Below are 22,033 nucleotides of genomic sequence, written 5' to 3'. Positions count from 1 at the left end.
GGGAAGAAATGTGCACACATGTGCTGGTACACTGTACACAAACACCCCTGCTTTATGATTGCCAGGCTTGTGCTGGGAGCTAGAGCATGGGCTTTGCCCTCTAGGATCACGCGTGCGCGCGCACACACACACGTTCTTGCTTTATGACAGTCCTGGCCTCTAGGATCACACACACACACACACACACACACACACACACACACACAGAGTCACTCAGCATAACACAATTACAACAGGTCCAGTGAGTCGCTGAGACAGAATGCATAAGATTCAATTCATTAGGACTGATCACTCCCTGGATGGGGATGAATAATTGATGAGGAGAAGCAGCTTTTGGGACCTTCTGCATACTCTAAGGCTTACTGGAGCCCTGCGGGGTTTTTTTTGTTTTGCTTTCTTTTTTTTTAAGCCTACAAACCTGGCAACATGTTCGCTAGGGAGGCAGTCTAAGGGAACAGAGCAAAGGTTATGTGTTATAATACGTGATGTTTACACCATGAACTCTTGGTCTACTGCTCATAATGGAAATGGATACAGGAGGCCCGTGATATTGAGAAACGGGCTGCACTGTAATCTAGGGCCACCAAACTAGGAATACAGCCTGGGGAATTGGAGGTTCCTTCCAGCAGAAGGTTCCTAGACTGGGCAGAGGCATTAGGCTGAGAAGGGGGCCAGAAGAGCCCCCGCAGCCTGGCTGGGGTGCAGCAGCCAGAAAACTGGCAGGCAGATGCTGTGCAGGATTCCGCCCCCCCCAACCAGGCCATAGACTCCCAGTTCTCAAGACTCAAAGCAAGGCTTCCCAGAAAGTCACTCCAACTTAGACTGCTGTCTCAGTTTCAGTTCAAGAAACACTCACTGTCTAGCACTGTGACAGGTGCTGGGTGCACGAGGAGGCATGTGACACGGTTCCTGTGCGCCAGTGAGGGTGAACTGGGTAACAAAGAGCGCTAGAGAGAAGAACTGACCCTGTCTTTTGCTGCTACTGTTCAGTTTTGCCTGCTGTCCCCAGACATTTCCACCTGGATGTCCCATCATCACTACACACTGAAGGGGCCAATACCAAAGGCAGCATCCCCAACTCGCCCTACTCCCAGACTTAGCTCTTCTTGTCTACAAGGCCTTCATCCAATCTTGCTGCAGGAGTCTCGGACGCTCTGGTGCCAGGAACGTTTCCCAGGCCCACAGCCCTCTGCTCTTCCTCCTTCCCACGGGCCCCATGGCTCAGGCTAGCTTCCTTCTGGTTTCTGTTGTCCCAGCTGCCCTTCTGCACCGCTTTGGCTGACGCAGGTGTCCAGATGTTCTCATGGACTCTCACAGGGCTCATGGACCCTGTCTCTTTTTCTGTCTTCTCAGGCGGTCCCAGAAGCTCTTCCTTCACTTCTGAGGTGGCGTGTTCTTCCTCCCAGCCCGCCCTTCCCTGGCTCTCGGTTGTTTTGTGGTTGGTAGCTAGAAGCTGCCGGGCTCTCACTGACCTGTTCTCAGCCGGGCCTGGCAGGTTCCACCTCCTTGTTCAGCCCCCAGAGCAGCCCGGCCACCCTGCTCCCACCAGCTGCCCAGACAGTCCGCAGGCCTGCTGGCTCGGCAGAGTGCATGTAGGAGGGAGCTTCAACGTCTGCACAGCCCCAGGCTCAGGGGACAGCCACCACTGACTTATGTATTCGTTTATTTTCCTGTTAATGTCCATTCACTCATTTAACCCACAGACATTCCCTGAATGGCTGTTTGACCAGGCACGGTGCTAAGTGCTCCTGCACAGAGCAGACCTCATCCAGGGGAGCGTGCAGGGCCTGGGAGGCAGAGGTTTTAAGCACCAGGAGCTGCTTTCCAGGCCTTAAGCAGCGTTAGCAGTTGGAAGGTCCTGGCCATTCCTGCCAAAGCTGCCTCAGGCAGCCGCTCTGTGCCGTAGAAGGGAGTCGGGGCTTCCAGCTTGTGCCCCTGCCACCGCGCTCCCGCTGCCCACGTGCTCCTGGCCCTGCCCCTCATCCCCTCTTACTGGTCTCTGGTGGCCCCTTCTAAGTTCTTGGTGGCTCCATGCTGACATCATGGGACCTATACAGCCTGCCATTTCTGTCCTGGCCTCTTTCCTGGCTGTTCTTTACGTGTCACTGGCCCCTCATGCCCCTGCGGTCAGTGCTGCATTGTCCTGCCACCTGTAGAGTGACCCTGAGTAAGAGGTACTCCTGGCCTCCTTGTGTCACCCAGTCCCACACGCTGCCCCTTTCTCTTAGACCCCACGCTGAGGCCCTCTTCTCCTTGGCTCTCCATTCATCTCTCAGGAGGGCCTGCGGCTGCCTGAGCAGCTGGCTGGAGAAGGACCCACCATCCTGGGTGAGCAGGCTGGCCTTGGACCCCGGGTAGGCTTACCTTTGACGGCCACGTGGACACTCTGGCTGATGGAGAGCTGGGGCTGTATGAGGACACTGCACAGGTACTCCCCCTCGTCCATGCCCTTCTGCACGTCGGTCAGCTTGAGGGTCCCGTTCTCGAACACCACCTGGCGATGGTTGTCGGGCAGCAGCAGGGCGTCCTTGTACCACTTGATGGAGTAGTAGGGGTAGCCGATGACCCTGCAGTTGATAAGGGTGTCCCGCCCGGCAACAGCCGTGATGTTCCTCATTGCCCGGATACTGGGGGGGCCTGGGCAGGAGTCAGGAGGGAGGAGGAGAGGAGGAGCAAGTGGTGTCATTAGCCAGGGACAGGCAGGCACCGCCCTGGGGTGCTTTTCTTAATCGCTTGGCTTCTGAAACTATGGGGGGGGATAGAAAGTCAGCAGAGGAGGGGGAAGGCGGCCTTTGCTACATGGCTAACGGCAGGGGCTGGGCCTGGGGGTACCTGTGGTCTCCCCGGACCTCTGTGTTACCAGCTTCTAATGCAAACAGACAGGCATTCCTTTCATGCCTAGGGCAAGAATCCACTCCCCTAGAGGGAGGGTGTGTATGCATAAACTGAAGCCTCACCGGGAAGTGATGGCCTTTGGGAGGGCAAGTCCTCACTTGTGAGGAGATTAGGACTTTTGGGTTAAAATGGAAATGTGGAGATTTCCGTTATTTTCATTCCACTTGCATAATGGCTTCTTACCAAATAGGATGTTATAAACGTTAAATACTTAAAGGACAATAGGAAGGTCTTCTCTAGATAAATTAATAATGTTCTTTCAACAGGTAAATGTGTTTTGTGGACCCCTGAGAAGGGGCTATAAGAGGGGGACGCGGATCACACTGGTGGGGGGGTGCCATCAGCTGGGTCAGCTGGGAAAATGGTACACGGGGCTGTGAAGGGGCTCAGAGGCCACCGTGCGAAGCAGTGCTGGAGAGGGCACAGGAAGTCCAAGCTTCCAGGCCCCCACCCAGGAGACGAGGACCTGGACCAGGGATTCCTCAGCACCCGGTAGCCCTGCCCTTTTCCAGTTCGGAGGAGAAGGCAGAGGGTGGCCAAATGGAAGGCACAATTTTCATGTGGGGTTGGAGACCTGCCTGACACAGGGAAATTCAGCATGAACCCCAGCTCCCTTCCCCTGCCCACGGCAGCCACCAGCACCCTTGGCCCCTCTTCTTTCCCATGGTCCACCTTTGCCCTTGAGTCGGGGGTCGCTGGTAGGGGTCAGATGGGGACCAATCTGACCCCGCGGGGCTGCAGAGAGCTTCAGCGGAGACTGCTCTCTTCACAGTAACATGGAGAACTGAGACATGGGATGACCACCTTGAGGACTCCTTCCCTGGGCGCTGCCTGTCTCGGGGTACCTCACCTAGCCCAAGCCTCCTACTCTTGATGGCTTAAGCCTTGTGGGGTGGTGAGGAGGAGGATGGAGGGTAAGGAGAAGATGACGCCATGGATCCTGCTGCTTACGCCTCCTGGAGCATTGGAGAGATGGCTCCGCGGGAGTACTGGGGACCCAGCTTTGGTGGACACCCCCATCAGAGGCACCAGGCCGGGCCCCACTGCCCCTTCCCTGTCCTGTCCTCACGAGGCTCCGGCTGGGCTGGTGCACGCTAGTGGGTTATTTAGTATACCTGGGGCCAGACGGAATGGGGAAGGGGCTCAGTGTAGACTGCAGGAGAGAAGGGGGAAGAGGAGGAGGTGGGAATGCCAAGGCAGTGCACTGTACCAGGCACACAGACCCGCACGCACACACATGCGCTCATGGGAATGGATAATGGGACAATGGAGGGTGGGGGAAAGAGGGAGAAAGAGGAGAGACCGCTACTAAAATTAAAATGACAATAATAAGTACCGATCACCACAAGAATAATGAAGAATAATGGGCACCACAGAGATGGCAAAGGAACTCAAAAGCCTATTCTGATATTTAAATGTAGACAGGCACCTCTTACGTTTATTCGTGCCTGGTATTCAGCACTGCCCACCGAGTTCCGTGCGGTGCACCGGTACACGCCCCCGTCTCGTATCTGCGGGCCGGTGACGTTCATGTGACTGATGGTGGTGCCGTCAGACATGGTGTACTGGTTGGTGCGGTGGCTTCCGTCCCGCACGATGGGCTCATCGTCTAGGGCCCAGGTGACAGTGGGGGGTGGGGCACCCTTGGCCGCACACATCAGTGAGAACTGCTCCCCGGGGTTGACCACCTTTTCACTGAAGGAGGAGATGATGCGGGGTGTGCCATCTGCAGGAAGAGAGGAGCCCCCTTCAGAGTCGCGGAGCCGATGAGCGACTGTCCCACCGAGCCACCCCACCCCACGGGGGAGAGGAGGGACAGCAGTGGCCCTAACACTATAAAGAAGTCCCATGTACATCAATTCACGCGCTGTCCACAAAGCCAGGTACCAGCTACTACTGCATATGAATTAAGACTTCTGGGTTTAAGACTTCCCTCAGCCACTTTGGTTCTGTGTCTTTTGGCAAGTTACTTAACCTGAGTTTTTCCGTCGCCTATCCACAGAGGATGGTGATAATGGGGGTAATGAGCATAAATTTCTTGTGCTGCTGCTGTGAGGATTAAATGAGCTAATGTATTCAAGGTGCTTAGGACAGGGCTTTGTGTGTGCTTTATGAAATGTTATTCCTCTCAGCTTTTCCTTTTCCACCTCTTTCTGCTCCCTTGATTAGTAAGGACATAGAGGCTGAGAGGTTGACTGTGTATGGAGCCAGGACCTGACCAGGTGAACCTGTGGGGTCTGTTTCCAGTTCTCATTCTGGCAGAAGTGGGTGCGGGTGGGGAGGGGGTGATGGTGCTGCAACGATAAAACAGAAGTTTGAGGCTTAAAATGTCCCTGGCTGGGCCCTGTCCCTGGCTAACTGAGTAACCTTGCACAGGATAATGAACCCAGGCGCCCCAGCTGCTCCCTTGGAACGTTGTCATTGTTGACCCTAGCCACCCTTCCACACAGGATTGTTGTAAAGGACCAAAATAGGTATTAAGTAATTAAAAACACCAAAACAAACAAACAAACAAACAAAAAGCAAGGCAAATATAACACGCACTCTACACCCTACCCACATTGCACACCAAAAGGTTGACGATAACCCAACATTCTGCCAGACTCCATCCAGCCCCTGGCCATCTCTGGGGAGACCCTCATCTGAAACTCGGGGAGAGCTGGTGCCTGGCAGAGCCTGGGACCGCCCACAGGTCACTGCCTTGGCCCCGCCTCTGCCTCTTGCTCTGTGTTCTCTGTTTCTGGGAGTCCCACCTGCTCCACTCTCTGCCCTTTCCGCCAGACACATTTTTTTATGTCTCTGCTCTGAACTGGCTGTCACTTGACCTTGGAGAGGTGACCACAACCTCAATTCCCTCAACTGCAAAATAGGTAACACTAACTAAGACAGGCTTCTGCTTGCTGTGTGGGAGGAGCCGGGGGCATGTTTTCTATCAGGAAGGGAGGGAGTGCACCTGGGGTGGGACACCTCCCGGCAGGGTTTTGGGAATCCAGAAACCGCCCCTCCGCGCGGGCTGCCCGACTCACCCTCAAGCACAATGATGGCGAAGTCCTGGGCGGTCTGGGCCTTGCGGCTGGCGAAGCACTGGTAGGCCCCCGAGTGGCTCTTCTGGGCGGAGGTGATGAGCAGGGTCTCATTGCTGAGCCCGCGGATGGAGATGGCCTCGTTGGGCAGTACCAGCTCCGTGTTGCGGTACCAGCGGATGGTGAACTCGGGGGAGCCCATCAGGGCACAGGAGAGGATGACCGTGCTGCCAATGCCAGTCTTGAGCTTCTTTGGTGTCAGGGTCACATGAAGAGGTTCTGGGCCAGGCCAGGGAGAGGTAAGGGGAAACGAGGGAGGAAATAAAGAGAAAAAGGGCTTAGTGTGGGTGAGTGTGGCTGGAGGTGATCCTAAAAGGCCCTGGGAGCCAGGAGGCCCTAGTTCTGTCTCTAGCCTCCTTGGTGGGTGAAGGGAGGTGAGGGGGGACTGGGACTGGTGAGTTCCCTTCTCTAAGCCTTAGTCTGCTCATCTGTTAAATGGCAGGGTCAGGCCATGAGATGCCTCTGCACCTCTTGTTTGATGGTCTGTGCTTTCTGGATGGGTGACCTTTGCTCAGGTGGGATGTGAAGCTCCCTTCAGCAGCTCCTAGGTTGGATGGGAGCTTGACCGGCTCCTTATCCTTCCTGTCACGCTCTCCAGGCACCAGGGAGGCACCCTGGGCCGGCCACACCTCTCGCAGAACCATACAGAGAAGCAATCGCTGCCTTATGTGAATCCAACTTCTTTTATACGCACCATCCATCTCTGCTGTTCACCCGCACTGCTCCGGCCCCACTGCAGACCCACAGTTCCCTGCCTGAGCCCGGGAGGGAAGCTCTTCCCTGACCTCCTTCTCCCTGCGTCCCTCCTTCTGTCCTCCATGCTGCAGCCAGCCACTGCCCTGTTCAGAACTTCCACAGTGCCCTGCAACCTGGCATGGCATCTGAGGGTTTCAAGGCTGTGGGGCCTGGCCCTGTCTCAGGAACAGGCTCTAGAGCTCTATGTGCCCATAGTTCATGCATGTGCTGGGCTGCTGCCTGTCCCGGGGCCTCTGCCTAGAGTGTTCTTTGCCCCCTTTACCTAATTTCTACTCATCCTCCACACTAAGCTCAGGTGTCATCTGTTCCAGGAAGCCTTCCTGGACACCACTCCTTCTCAGGATGCTTCTTCTGGCCTCCCTGGGTATAATGAACACCATGTTAAGCACATGGTCTTTAATCGATTCTGTGTCTGTCTCTGTCTCTAGACCCGTGATGGCGAACCTTTTTATAAAAACCGCCCACTTTTGCAGTGCTGGTCAACCTGCTCCCTCCCGCCCACTAGTGGGTGTTCCAGCTTTCATGGTGGGCAGTAGCGGAGCAACCAAATGGTGCCGCAATTGGGGAGCAGAAAGAGCCCCCCAAAATGCTCTGAGAATGACAGTGCATGATGCAGGTGCTTAGGTTACAATGCTGAAAGCCTGGCTTCAGGAGGTTCCTCTCTGAAGCCCGACACAGCAGAGCAGGCAGGATGAAGGAACAGGGTTGGTATCTCACTTCTTGCATTAAGCACTGTCCAAAGTTATTTGATCTAATATTACCTTCACCCTCTTTGCCACCCTCCTGCTGCACACACACATGCACACACAATCATACTCACTCTCATACTCACACATGCCCTGTCTCAGGGAACAGGTCAGGACATAACCCCAAGTGCCACAGTGAAGCCGCACGGGGAGAGCCTCTTCTCAGCATTGCAGAGAAACACAGTCCGACCGTCAGGACCCCTTCCTTAACTGTGGGGAGGAGACTGGGCCCGCATCTGGGCTGAAGGTGGCAGGACACCCAGCCCAGGAGGCCATCCCAGGAGAGGCTGGGCTCTGCTGTGGTTCTCTGGTCCACACAAGGCTCTATGACCCACAGCTCTATGCTCATGAGATGGTGGCAGAGGGAACTGTTCTGCACATTGGGGTTGGGGTAACCTCTGGATGGCCTCCTTCCACTGCCCAGGTTGAATGACCCTCATGACATCATCAGGGACAATATTCAGAGACTCAGGCTATTGCTGTCCCACAGAAGTGAGGTCCCCTGGGGTTTCTGAATGCCAGCCCCACTATCAGCAACATCTTCCCTGCTGTCCAGAGAGCAGAAAACTCAGAGTCAGACTCTGGATGCCAGAGCTAGAAGGCCAATTCATTTCACAGATGGGGAATCTGAGGCTGGGTCGACGGAAGGTGGGACTGGGTTGGGGTGGGGGCAGAGGATGCCCCTCGTCTCATGAATGCTCCTCCAGGGCTCTCCCCCTGGCACCCTTCCCTCTTCCTGTCCTTCCTTCACCACCCAGGGGCTCAAAGCAGCAGGGGCCTGCTACTAAGGCCTCCTGTGCTCCACATGGCCTCTCTGGACCATGAGCCTCTCTGGGGCTCTGAGACGGGGAGGGACAGAAAAGATCAGTGTTAATACCCATAGGCACATCCTGGAAAGGGGGACTTGGTTGTTTACACCCGGTCTCTGACTGGATTGATCAGGGCCCCTATCAATTATTGCTGAATATTCTGAATGTCGCCTCTGCTGGGACATATATGTTCTCTCTAGTGGATTTACACTAGCATGTTTACTTTAGTATAGACATTATCTCTCTCAACAAGCCAAGAAACCCCGCAACTTTGTTACCATCACCCTCATGGTCACATCTGGGAGGTAAGAAGATTGTGATCACTATCTCATTTTATAGAAAAGAACGTGGAGGTGATGGTCATTGTTTATGATTTGCCCAAAGTCAGTTACTATCCAATAATGCCAGAGCCAAACGCAGGGCTTTCCCAGAACACTAAGCTGCCTTTCCCAACCAGGAGATGACCCCCCGGGGCCGGCCACAGGCAGGTGCAGCTGCCCCATGCCCTTCCCTATCACAGTGTGGGGCTCTTAGCGGTTACTCTCAAGGACAGGGCTGAAAGAGCAGCCTTCCCTGCTCACCGATGACCGTGAGGGTGCCTGTGGCCTCCGCTGAGCCAAAGGTGTTGGTGACCTCACAGATGTAGGTGCCACTGTCCTCAGTCCGCAGGTCACTGATGGTCAGCCCTGTGATGTGATTGGTCCAGCGGTTGTCAGCCGGGAGAGGCCTGCCGTCCTTGAGCCAGCGGATGGCAGGGATGGGGTAGCCGGAGGCTGTGCAGGGAAGCTCCACGGTGTGGCCGGCCCACACTTCCTGGGAGTGGAAGCCGTCCAGGATGGTGGGGATTGACTCGGCGGGATCTGGAAGGCAGAGAGCGTCAGTGGCCCTGCAGCCCTGTGTTGAGGGAAGTGGAGGTGGGGGAGGAAGGCAAGCACCCGGAGCAGGAGTCTGCAGTGCACCAGTGCCCAGAGCAAGCAGTGCTCAGTGCGGGCAGCTCGGTGTCTCCCTGAGCCCCGGCTCTGGCCCAGACTCTCCTACTCAGGCTGGATGGAGCCCCCCGAGAGCCAGGATGGGGAACAGGGGCTGGGGGAGGGCAGGCTATGGCAGGCAGACTAGGCTAGAATGACAGACAGATGGGAAGAGTGAAGAAAGAGCATAAGGCTCAGAGGGAGAGAATGTGTACAACTCTTTTGCACAAATAGTCCCTGTTGTCTGGCCCAGATTCAGGCGCAGTGAGTCCCTGGAATGTAAGAATCTTGACATCTTGGGTTTGTTATTATTGGGAAGTCTTGGTCTGGGCCTCAGCCTGGCTTGTGGGTGCCCCTCGAGGATGGGGGAACAGTCGGCCTGCCCTGTCCAGTCTCTAGACACCAGCACGCTGGGCAGACTAGGAGATGACCCACGCATTTCCATCCACGTCCAGAGGGACTTGGAAGTGAAGCCCTCTGCAAACCAGCCTCACCACCCCCAGCAATTACCCACTATTTCACTTTCCCAAACCAAGAGCAACCAGTGACTGCAGGATCTATAGCCCTAACCCGCAGAGGACACAGGGCCTGTGTAGGTGAGAGTCTGTGTGTGATAGCCGTCCCCTCCCGAGTGGTGCTCCAGCTGCTCTCTTAGTCCCGTTCTCACCCCCTGGGCTCCCTTTCCACTGGGGACCTCCCCCTGCTGCAAACTCCACAGGCTCCCCTTTATCGCCACGATACAGCCCATGCTTCTTATCCTGCACTCCAAGGACTTCTGTGGGCAGTTCCAACCAGGCCCCTAGTCAAGCCTGTCTGCATGTCCCTCTACAACCTCTCATCCCAACAGTCTCTCACCATGGCATGCTTGTCACCTCACAGTCCCCCACCCCGCCTGCTCTGCGTGGCCAGCTCCTACTCATCCTTCACAGACCAGCTTAAATGTCACCCCCTGGACAACTCCTCCAAGTCACTCTCACTAAACTCCCATCGTTTCCTTTTTCTTAACTTTATTTTCAAACAACCTTTTCTTTTTACAGAAAAAGAAATTGGAAGTGTAATATATACACATAACAAAACTTCAGAAAGCCAAGATGGGCCTACAATACAGTGCGAAGAGAGGTTCCTTCTTCCCCCCGCCAGCCACCCCACTTCTCTCCTCAGAAGGGAGACAGCAGTTGGCAGGGACACTGCACCCGCTTCCCTGGGAGACTGCAAACGTCTTGGGCAGTGCTGACCTGCTGCTGTGTCTCCCTGCCTGGCCCAGAAAAGGCCTGGTGTGGTGGAACCACTGATGACCAAGGGAGGATCAGTGGGAGCCCTCAGGCATGGGCAGTCCGGTGGGCTGCTTTTCCCACATTGCAGAACTTTATAGGCTCACACATGAGTAGAGTTGGCTTAGGGCCCTTGGAGGGCACACGTCAATGAGATCCTGAGACCAGAGAGGTGCAGTGATCTGCCCAGGATCAGTTGGCAGAGCTGATATCAGAAACCAGTTCTCCTCATACCTGGTTCAGTAAATGAGGTTGAGATGGAATCACCTAATACTGAGTTTTGCTCGAGTGGCTGCCTCCTCACCCCCCCCCCCGGGGGGCCTCCTTGGCTCATGGGAAAACCCCTCTGTCCTCAGCTCATCTCTCTTGGAGAGGAGTTGGGCTAGCAATCCTCCTCCCTGGGAAAAGGCTTTGTAGACGACTCTGCTCCCTTCCCACATTGCACTGCTCTTCAGACTTGGGGACTCAGAGATCCAGTTGCAAGTCTGCCTGGGTCACAGGTCACTGTGTGACCTTGAGTGAGTTTTCTGAGCTCTCAGAGCCTGCTTCCTCATCAGCACATGAAGTGGAGGTGATAGGGCTGCCTCAGATCTCATAAGGTTGTGATTGACAGCAGTGGCAAGTGTATGTCAGGGAGTTTGACGGACCCTAAATCACCATGCAGATGTGCGGGCAATTACGATTTGGGGGCTTCCCCCCTCCTGCCAGTTTCTGAGGCTCTCACCCCTCACCACCCTGTGGGAATGCTTGGGATAAACAAACCCTGTGCCAGGGAAAAATTACTCAATGTGACACTTAATTGATGCAAAACACACAAATTCTGTGGCACACCGCGGAATTTACAAGCAGAGGGGCTGACAGGGCTGTGGAAGAAGGGGCGGGGTGTGGGGGGGAATTAATCACCGAGTCTCAGGCGTGAAATTAAATTCTGAGGGAAAGAGCCCTCTTTCATTACTCTGGAGCAGAAGGGAAGTGCGGTGGCGTGTGCTGTGACAGCCCGGGGGGACTGGGCACTGCCAGGGTCAGCACGGGGCTGGGGAAACAGATGGCCGGGCCTCAGAACTCTCCAGGGGTGCCGGGGCCGGGCTGGGGGCATCGGGGTGCCTGGGGAGGCTGCTGGAACCTCCCCAGTCGGCTGAAGAGTGTTGTCTGGGACGGACACCCCCAGACACAGCTTCCGCACTTGGCTCCGGACTCCGTGAACTGGGGAACCCTGTTCCGGTCTCAGCCTCTCTGGCTACTGGTTTCCTCTGTTACAAATGCAGGTGATAATGCCTAGTTCACAGAGGTAACATGCCAGAAAGCACCTAGATTCATGGGATGGTTATTGTTAGGGTGTGTTTTAGGGGACTCAGATTATTCTTACAACTGCCTCCTCTACTTTGGAAAATACAAAAAGAAAATGAAAGTTGCTTCCCCACCCCCAACATTTTGTAAACATAGTAGGAATAATAACCAGCAACATCGGAATAGAAACAACCACCATAATAAAGGCAGCAGCTACTCCCTCTCCGGTGCTTCCTGCGCCAGGCACTCCACTAAGCTTTCTGCGTCCAGGACCCTATGGCATTTCCACAGCAACGCAGTGGAGTGTATACTTGTCACTCCCATTCTACAGAGGCGGAAGCTGAGGTTGGGAGACATTATTTTGTGCCAGGTAGGTTTAGGTTGCACAACTTGAGCAGCTAAGATCGAAAGTGTGGCCTGATTTATGTCACTGTTTCCTTCCTCCTTCCCTCCTTCTTACTTTATCAAACACTTCCTGAGGACTAGAGAGACTTCAGCTATGGCCACGGCCCTCATCAAATAACCATCTACAGCTTTCTGCCCCTGCATCGTCCTCACCCGTTCTTCCTGCCTTTGGGCCTGGGGAGCGGGAGGAGTTGCCATCCCCGGGGGGTGTGCCAGGCTCAGATCCTCTCAGCCACCAAGTGCCTCCGCCAAGAAACAGCAGCTGCATCTCCTCATCCCTGGGGTCCGGCTGCTGTCCCAGGGCTTCCGGCTAGGGAGGGACCACTCCCTTTTCAGTCACCAGCCCCAGGAGCTCATGGGGCTCTGGCCATAAAGAGTGAAACATCTCAGCCGAAACTGGCAATCCCTGGAGCCAACCACACCCTCGATCTGGGCGGGGATCTGAAATGCTGGAGAGGAGGGCCAGTGGGGCTGGAGGCTGACGTCTGACACGCACCCATACCCCAATTCCCCTCTGCATTGCCTTGCTCCACTATCAGTTGCATTTTTGCCAAGACAGGCAGCTTGCAGATGGCCTTGTCACATCACGTCAGGGCCCATGTCATTCACTGGGGCCCTTCCCCTGGGCTCCCCTCTGTCCCCTTCCTTCAGCTCTCTGTTTCTCCCTTTAGATCCCTTTTGTCTGTGAGCTCTGTCTTTTTCTCTCTGTGCCTGTGCCTCTCCTCTATGTCTGTCTAGACTGCTTCCTCTCCTTATTTCAATTTATGTGGGCTTTATATCAGAGTCTATGGGTGCCATCTCTCATTCCTTGCCCACCTGGTGGGCATTAAAGAACAGAAGGAGAAGGGTTGGCATATTCTCGGCTTTAAAGAGTATCTCTTTTGGGAGACACCTGCCTATTCCCCCCCAAAGTAGAGGTGAAATTAGTAGGATGAAGGGGCTACATATTTGTGAGGGGAAAGGAGCAGGCCTGCTGCAGGAGGTGGGGTTTCTGTGCCTTTCCCACAGTGTATGAGCAGCATGCAAATAGAATGCAAATGAGAGCAAAGCGCACCCTACAGACAAGCCCCTGCAATTTGGAATGGAACCACTAGGACAGATTTGGGAAGTGAGAGGCAGATTCCAAAGTCTCTAGCCACAAAGATGGAGCTGCACAGTGCAGCAGCATTCTCTTGCCCTCGGCATTGGTTGATTCATAAGTATTTACTCAGCCTCCATGTGAGTATAGGGCTAGGCACTGGAGACACTAGGAGGAATCAGATAGCCTGCTCCTGCCCTCCTGGCTCCTGTTCTCTTGGTCTTGCCCACAAATGGATTAGGCAAATGAGAGGGGATCTGGAAAGAGTCATCTGCTGGTTAGGGTAGTCCTCACCAAACCACACAATATCAGTGGCACTCAGCATCAGAGTGGTCACCGCATGATTTGGCGGGTCCAGTCTGCAAACCCAGGAGTTCTGACTAGCGTCAGCTCAGCCTCCTTCCTAATGCCACTCCGATCCCATCTCTTCAGGAGCAAAAATGTTCAAACGGCAGGTCACAAACTGTTAGGAAGTTTTAAATCCATTTGGTGTGAAGTTGTGACCAGCACGTAGACAAATTGAAATGGGATAGAATAGAATAGAAAAGATGAGAGTGTCTCACAAGGCATGTGGTAGGTAATGCCAGCGTGCAGTGCGGGGGCAATAGCAAAATGGTCTTTTCTGGATTGCTGCTGAGAGAGGTTGAAAGGCACTCTTCAAGAATGCCTTCCTTGAAGAGCCCATGTGCCTGTCTTTACTCTCTGACTGAGCCAGCGGCATGGTGTCCCCTTGGCCCTTCCATGGGAGCGGGGCCGGCAGCTAGAGGACTCTGGGGTCAGAGTGTGAATTCTGGCTGTGCCTCCCACTGGTAAACAGTTGGGGCAGGTCGCTTGGCTTCCCTGAGATCTGGGTTTCTCAACTGTAGAAATAAGAAGAGCAGCGAGCACCTCACAAGGTTCTTAGGGTGCCTAACAGATGACACATGAGTCAAGTTTCTGGCACTAGGAGGCGGATTCAATAAATATTAGCTCCCATCCCTCCTTAAGAAGCTATAATCGATCACTCCAGAATAAGAATCCTTTAATTTAGAAATATTTTTACTTACAAATTATGTTCTACCTACTTTTAGATGTTGTGAGGTAGGCTATAACAAGAGATAGAAATGCACTTATAAGTGGATAAAATAGGATATTAAAAAATACTTAGAGACAAGGAAAATTTAAAAACCTCCCTAATTCAATCTAATCAAATCCAATCATTATTGTGTTTGAGCATCAGATTTGATCTCTGAGCTTCCTGGCAGCAAAGGCGTGCATATGTGTATGTGTGCATGAGAGAGAGAGAGAGAGAGAGAGAGAGAGAGGAGAGAGAGAGAGAGAGAGAGGATCGATTTCATAACTCTCATTGTTTGATAAATAGTAACATAGTTCTTTAGGAGATTTAACCTTCCTCAGGCACAGACTCCTACAAATAATTTATTTTTGGAGTCCTCATATGAAGGCCACCCCCCAAAAAAAACCCAGACAAGGTTTGCCCCAGTGGTTCTTGTACCTGTCCTTTAATCATCTCTGAGACTCCCTGGTCCCGGTGCCTCATGCCCAGTCCCAGCGTGGGCTGGGGACCGCCCCCCCCCAGCTCTCTCACCTACCTGTCACAGAGAGGCGAGCCCCATTGCTCTGCCGGGTCTCCCCACTATACTTGTGCTTGGTGATGCAGCGGTAGGTGGAGAGGGCATCTTCCTTCTGCACGTCAGAGATGTATAGCCCGCCGTGGTAAGTAATAAAAAACCTGTTTTCTGGAGACACAATCAGAACACAGTTCATTACTCCCCTCTCTGGGCATACCACCAGAGGCAACTCGGCCTGCAGCTGGCCTTCTCCAGGCTAGGACCATTGCCCAGGCAGAGGAAGTGACGGGGGCACAAGAGGGTGAAGCTGGTGCAGCCTCAAAAGCAGGGTAGTATCTCCAAAAGATGAGGGTTTTCTATATGCAAACAAATAGAAATTACAGGAAGTGCTCCTTTAAGTATAAATGCTTCAGAGTTTTACAGAAAGACATTGGGCTTTAGAGTCAGACGAGATCTGGGGTCCAATTTGATTCTTCCTTTTAATAGTTGTGTGACTTTGAGAAAGTTGCTTAACCTCTCCGAGACTTACCTGTACAATGAGGTGCAAATAATACCTCATCTAGTGGATGTAAGAATTAAAAAAATAACAAAGTTTCTGGTATACAGTAAGTGCTCACTTAGTGAATAGTAATTCTCATTTGCCTTACCTCGTTCTATGAGTTTATAAAGACCTTTCATAATCATTGCTTCTCTGTTCTTATAACTGTGTGAGGTGTCATCTCCATTTTCAGGTCACACAGCCAGTAAGCGGACTGGAACTCAGGCCTCTGGCTCCCAGTTCTCCCTCTGCACTGAACTAAGCATGAGCCTCAATCTTTTTCTTGCAATTTTAATAATTTATTCATGGAACAAACAATCACTGAGGCTAAGCTACATTAGGAACTGGGACGTGGAGAAACAGATAAACGATAATCACTCAACAACCAGTTCTCGAACCCCCATTCTGTACCGGGCAAAGGCACAGTCACGGCATTTGACTTCTCCTGCCCCTCCACCAACTGTCCGGACGTGATAGCAGGTCGGAGAGACAGGCAGCAGTAGCATAGCACACCCATTTTGCTGACTTTGATGTAAGACCCCACTCAGATATGGAGCGGATTTTCTTGTCCGGGGTTCTAAGGCAAAACCTGAACTGAGCTGATCAGGGTTGATTTCAAAAGGGGAGCATGTGAACGTGAGAGTAGGGGTGGGGCTTGCATTTGGCTTGGGGCCTCCCTGAGCTCATGTCAGTGTCCTCGCACCTGAGACCCAGTCAGGCTGAGACTGAGAACCTCACTTTGGGTCCCTCTGTCTGCTCTCTGGGGGCTTAGCTTCTTCCCCAGGCAGCCTGGAAGACCTGAGGCTCCATTTCCACTGGAAAGGGGAGATGGAATCAGACAGAGATAATGACTTAAAGAAGGGGGGGGGGGTGAGAGGGAAGGGCCTGCAGGCAGCGGTAGGTTAGGCTTTTACAGGGAGACACACTGGGTTGCTCCCTGCCCTTCCATCTGAGTATTTAGAGGCCAGGCTCCTCCCACCTGGGGGCTGAGTGATCCCCTCAACCAATGACAAAAGCTCTGATACTGGCTCACTCTCTTATTAGGAATATTCTGTGGTGTTCCACCCCTCTGAGCACAAGTTCAAGATCTTGGCATCTGGAGATGGGGCCCTCACCAAAGGACACTTTCCGACAAGATAGGCTATGGAACTGCAAGTTTGAAAAGCTGTGTTTGACCACATCTTTGGCAAAGGTTCACCAGCCTTCATTTGAATATCTCCCAGGCTGGGGAGCTTACTACCTCGCTTAGGAACCCATCCCAGAGTCGATAGCTCAGACTTTTACACAGATCTTCCTTGATCACAACAGGTCTCCTTGTAGCTCCCTCCATGAGCCATGGTTTTACTTACCGGCGCCCTACAGAACCAGCCTACGCCTGCGTGGGTGACACGCTCCCTCACAGTCTCCGCTGCTAGGCCATTTCCTCTCTCTCCACCCTTTGACGCGTGGCTCTGTGGGGCCCACGCCTGGAACTTCATACAGAGCCCTGCTGTGTGCCACCTTGTTGGGATTCTCCATAAATAAAGACTTGGCTGTCTGGCAGCCTGCCAGTCCTCTGGACCCCCGGGTTTATGGGCCCCACCCCCTCCAACACACAGACCACCCCGTGCAGACTGTGCAGCGCTGGGGGTCAGAGATGAGAAGGAAGTGAGAGGAAGCCAAGCTGTGCCGCCAGCAGCTGGAGAGGACCCTGAGGAAGCAGAGAAAGCCTGGCTCCCCCATTAGACTCTGAATGTGCCGTTATTGTCTCCATGTTGTGACATCCCCAAGTCAAATGCGGAAGCTCTCCTGTCATTTATTATGTAACTGGGACTGGAACACAGACCCACTAGAGGGGGTTAGTGCCAATCAGAAGGACCAGCGTCAGGGGTGGTGGTGGTGGAAAGACCCCAAGTCAACCCCATCAGCCCACAGGTGCTCCAGGCTGAACAGCTAGGACTCTATGGTCCCTGCACTCCAGGACCACAACGTGATCGGCCCCACCGGAATTTTAAGCTAGGAAGGGGTGCTGTGGTGATGGTGGTGGGGAGCTGGGGTTTCTATAGTAACAAGCAGCTGCAGCATCTGATGTTTCACATCCTTCATTGTCCTCATTTCCCCCTCCCTTCCCCCCTTCTTGTGCATATTTAATTGCAGTAACGTTTCTAGACAGTGTACCGCTCCTTCTGAAACAAAGGCAGGCCACAGCCAGGGGGGTGCAGTCAGCGAGGGGGAGAGAAATCAGGGGTGCTATGCTAATCCCCTCTGGGGGGGACCTGTGCAACATCAGTTCTGCATGTCTGATGAGCATCAGACGATGGGCCCTGCTGGGGAAGGAGGGAGCCGGAGGCCCGCGAGTGAGCGGCATACAGTGCTGAGAGAGGACTCAGCCAGCTGGGGAGGGTTTGAACGCCCAGGGCTCCAGGACAGCGCTGGCCTCCAAGGCGGGGTCTGCAGGCCTCCCTGGCAGTCTGCCAGCAACACTCCTCACCCAAATGGGACCAGCCGTCCCTGGGATGGTAGAGGAGCTGCTATTCCACATCTGGGCTCCTTCTCCTTGGGGCAAGCTGGGTCCAGCTGCAGGGAGGACAGAGTGGCAATCAGGACCTCTGTGTCTAGCCCCCCATCCTGAGGCCAATCGGAAATGTGTATCTGGGACCATTTTTGATGGACACCATAATTGGGGGGTTCTAATGGCACTGGGTGGTCAGGGACTACAGGTGCTAGATGGCAATAGTGTCCCCATGGGTATAATCGGAGGGCCCCCTCCTCTTAGGCTCTAGGCTAGGAGATAGAACTGTATTTAAATGTGGACTCTGCCATGGGTGCCGCTTGACTGTCACCCTTCAAAGGCTGCGGTTTCATATGTGAACACACCTATGACCAGAGAAGTACTGTGTGTGCTTAATACATTTTTCCTCCTTTTATAATAATTATTACTAGGAACACTCCAGCTTGTTTCTGCATCCCTCTTCCTGGTGATCGAGAGCAGGCCCATCCTTTTAAAAGCTAAATATTCATTGAACACCGATTATACATTAGGCCAAAGGCTTTACAAACATTACATCATTTAATCCCCACAACCCTTTGAAATGAATAGTATATTACTCACCAAAGCACAGAGAGGTTGAATACCCGCCCACAGTCACACAGCTAATAAATGGCAGAGCCAGACCATTAGTCTTCTTCCTGTGTTCTTCCAAGGCTCCGACTCTCCTAGAATAACAGCACCTCTCCCAGGGACACATGGTCAGCCAGCTTCTGCTTGGTTGCTTCTGTTCCGTGGGGATCCTCATTACCTCGTGAACTACTACTCATGTATTCAATTCACTTTGACTCAATTTATCAAGTTTTTATGGAGCACCCTAGGTCCTGGAGTGGGCTCCATGGAGAAGTCTTGCCCTGTGCAATTCTGCATTAAGAAGACAACATCCGCCCACCAGGAAGGGTGTGGTTGTCCGTGCCAGGGCTGATGAAGGGTGGGGAGGGGGCTCAATGGAAGCCACTAGAGAGAGGAGAAAGATGAAGAGGGTCCAAGCCACCAGGTGTGCAGGGCAAGGCCAGGATGATCCTAGAAGACTGGGATGGAGTTCTGGTTCTGCCACAAAGGATGGGGTAGGTCCTGGCTTAAATAGCATTTCCCCAAACGAATGTCCACCCAGAGCCTGTGAACGTGACTGTAATGAAATGAGATCTTTGCAAATGTAATCAAGCTAAGAGCAGTTTTTACTGGATCAGGGTTGGCCCTAAATGCAATTTGACTATGTCCTTATAAGAAGAAAGAAATTTCAGCACAGATGCATGCACACATGTGTGCGTGTGTGTGCATGTGCACACGCGCACACACATGGACATGTGAAGATGGGCAGTGATGCATCCGCAAGCAGAGAAATGCCAAGGACTGCCAGCAAGCCCAGAAGACACACGGAGTAAGCAGGGTCCTCCTCTAATGCCTGCAGAGGGAGCGCACCCTGCCCACACCTTGAGTCTGGACTTCTGGCCTCTGGAACTGTGACACACTGCACCTCTATTGGTTGCTCTAAGCTGCCAGTGTGTGGTATTTGTCATTGCAGCCCCAGGAAGCCAACACAAGGTGACCATAAGGAAGTCCAGGCATCTCTCAGGCCCTGAACTGACCCATTCTTAAAAAGAGGGGGGAGTTTGATTAGCTGTGTGTTTTTAACCTGTGCTTATACATTAGAATCACTTAAGGAGCTTTTAAAATTAAACTCAGCATCTCTGGGGGTGTGGTCTGGGAATCACTATTTTTGAAAGTCTTTTTTGGGTGATGCAATGGATAAGGCCTTACATGCAATAAACATGTAAGGCCTCTTCACGCTGACAGTTGATGTCTCTATAAAGACACCAAACTTTTCCGAGTCCCTTTGTGCCCTTGGGAAAAGGGGAATAATAAGCAGGACGGAGTTGTTGGGAGGACTAGGTGAAGTGTGGCATGTGGAAGCCCCCAGCATGTGGGTGGTGCTCATTAAATGTCTGCATAGGTTGCTCCATTTCAGGGAGGTGGGGGCCAGGGCGGCGGGGGTTCTCAGCGCCTCCTGGTGGTCAGACTTCCAGCTCTCTGCTTCCTCCTCCAGAGCATGGACACAGAGGAGGCCTTTCTTGGCAAGCTGGCAGCCCTGCACACAGGTGCTCAGGGAGACCACAGCATCTTTCCTGCTTTTTTTCTTTTCTAAAAGGTGGAAGAGATGGGCCTTGGAGACCTCCTAGAACTGCAGGAGCCATGGAAAGATGTAGAACTGACAGAAACCTGGGGGCTCCTGGCGAGTCCTGAAAGCTGGAAGGAGAGACGCTGTCCTCTGGGGGGTGGGCTCCCTCTCTGCTGTCAGGGAGGCGAGGGCAAGCTTGGTGGGCAAAGGGCCAGGCAGAGGAGGGGAGCTGAGTGTGAGTGGGAGGCTGTGCACTGGACAGATCCCAGCCTCGCAGGGGTCTCCAAACTTTTTACACAGGGGGCCAGTTCACTGTCCCTCAGACCATTGGAGGGCTGCCAAATACAGTGGTTCTCTCACTGATCACCAGTGAAAGAGTTGCCCCTTCCAGAAGTGCAGTGGGGGCTGGATAAATGGCCTCAGGGGGCCGCATTGCGGCCCGCGCGGGCCAGGCCATAGTTTGGGACGCCTGCTAGAGCAAGGGAGGGGAAGTCACCGCATGAAGCAGGGCCGGCAGCTTCCCACCTGGCCTCCGTGCTTCGGCCCCAGGTCCTCCTCCACCTGCTCCCAACACACAGGCAGAATGACGCTTTACAACCGAAGTCACACCACACAGCCCCTTGGCTCGAACCCTCCAGTGCTTTCCCGCTCCACTCAGTGTGGAAACAGTGGCAGTAACCGAACAGGTACTTCATAAATATTTCCAGAATGGGTGAACAAATAAAATTTCCCCAAACGCTGAGGCAGTTTGATCCTCATTTTGCTCATGAGGAAACTCATGAGAAAAGTCAGATCCCAGCTCTAAATTTACCTCCTTCAGGAAGCCTTCCAGATGAACCCACTCCCATTTCTGAATGTTTCAACATCTGGCCTACCTCTTACCACTGCTTATCATTTATTTCTACTATATCCGATTAGGTCTTTAAAAAACAGTTATTTTTGAGCATTCCAAAGTCAAGATTAAAACAGTATGGAGGTTCCTTGAAAAATTAAAAATAGAATTACCATGTGATCCAGCAATTCCACTTCTGGGAATATACTCAAAGGAAGGGAAAGCAGGACCTTGAAAAAGATATTTGCATACCCGTCACAGCAGCATTATTCACGGCAGTCAAGAGATGGAAGAACTAAGTGTCCACTGATCGATGGATAAAAAAATGTGGTCTATACAAGGCATGGACTATTACTTAGCCTTGAAAGGAAGAAAATTCTGACACAAAACCTTAAGGACATGATCCTAAGTGAAATAAGTCAGTCACAAAAAGACAAATATCGTATGATTGCACTTACGTGAGGTACTGAGAACGGTCAAAGTCATAGAGACAGAAAGTGGAATGCTGTCCGCCAGGGTCTGGGGCAGAGGAAATGGGAGTTGTTGTTTAATGAGTACAAAGTTTTAGCTTTGCAAGATGAAACTGAACTTAAAACTGAGCTGAAACGTTCCTGAACTTAAAACCTAACACTTAAAAATGTTTAAGGTGATAAATTTTATGTTATGTGTATTTTACCACAATTAAAATGAAAAAAATTAAAACGTCAAAATTTATAAAGAATTGAAATGAGTGTCTTTGTGAGGTAGTGTTTCCTGTCACCAGGAGTATTTAAGCAGAGGCTGCAGAAGCACTTGACGTAGAGGACTCATCTATAAGGTTCCCCCCGCCCCCAGCAATTTATAAATTCCTAGCTTAAAACATGGCAGCATGGCCAGACCCTTAGAGATCATGTACTGCTGTGAAAATCAGGTGCATGTGCTCATTTCCACGCCAGGACCTTTGCTCGTGACCATTTTCTCTGTGTCTGAAAGGCTCTTTTCTTGACTCACTCCTGGCCTCATTCAGGTCTATGCTCAAATGCCAGCTTCTCGTCTGATTCTTCTATCAAAATTAGGCTGTGCCCCTTATTCCTGCCCAATTCCTTACCCTGACTTTTTGTTTTCAGACCATGTGATGTTTCTCCCTGAGAGCGAGGGGTTATATTAGTATC

General features: G+C 52.7%; 1 protein-coding gene across 3 annotated transcripts in view; it reads right to left on the bottom strand.

The window, feature by feature from the left end:
* The window catches only part of DSCAML1 (DS cell adhesion molecule like 1), a 380,712-nt gene that overhangs the window by 102,551 nt on the left and 256,128 nt on the right, over window positions 1-22,033 (bottom strand). For 2 of the 3 annotated variants that reach the window (XM_066372545.1, XM_066372552.1), the window contains exons 4-8: window positions 14,888-15,034; window positions 8,871-9,149; window positions 5,922-6,197; window positions 4,325-4,621; window positions 2,365-2,637 (exon numbers count right to left, since the gene is read on the bottom strand). In XM_066372545.1, coding sequence (XP_066228642.1) covers window positions 2,365-2,637; window positions 4,325-4,621; window positions 5,922-6,197; window positions 8,871-9,149; window positions 14,888-15,034 — 1,272 coding nt within the window. The remainder of the gene's footprint in view (window positions 1-2,364; window positions 2,638-4,324; window positions 4,622-5,921; window positions 6,198-8,870; window positions 9,150-14,887; window positions 15,035-22,033) is intronic. The other variant, XM_066372542.1, reaches the window with a different exon arrangement.

This window comes from Saccopteryx leptura, chromosome 1 (assembly GCF_036850995.1).
Source record: "Saccopteryx leptura isolate mSacLep1 chromosome 1, mSacLep1_pri_phased_curated, whole genome shotgun sequence".
Classification (NCBI taxonomy): domain Eukaryota; kingdom Metazoa; phylum Chordata; class Mammalia; order Chiroptera; family Emballonuridae; genus Saccopteryx; species Saccopteryx leptura.
This window is presented reverse-complemented; position numbering and strand designations above follow the sequence as displayed.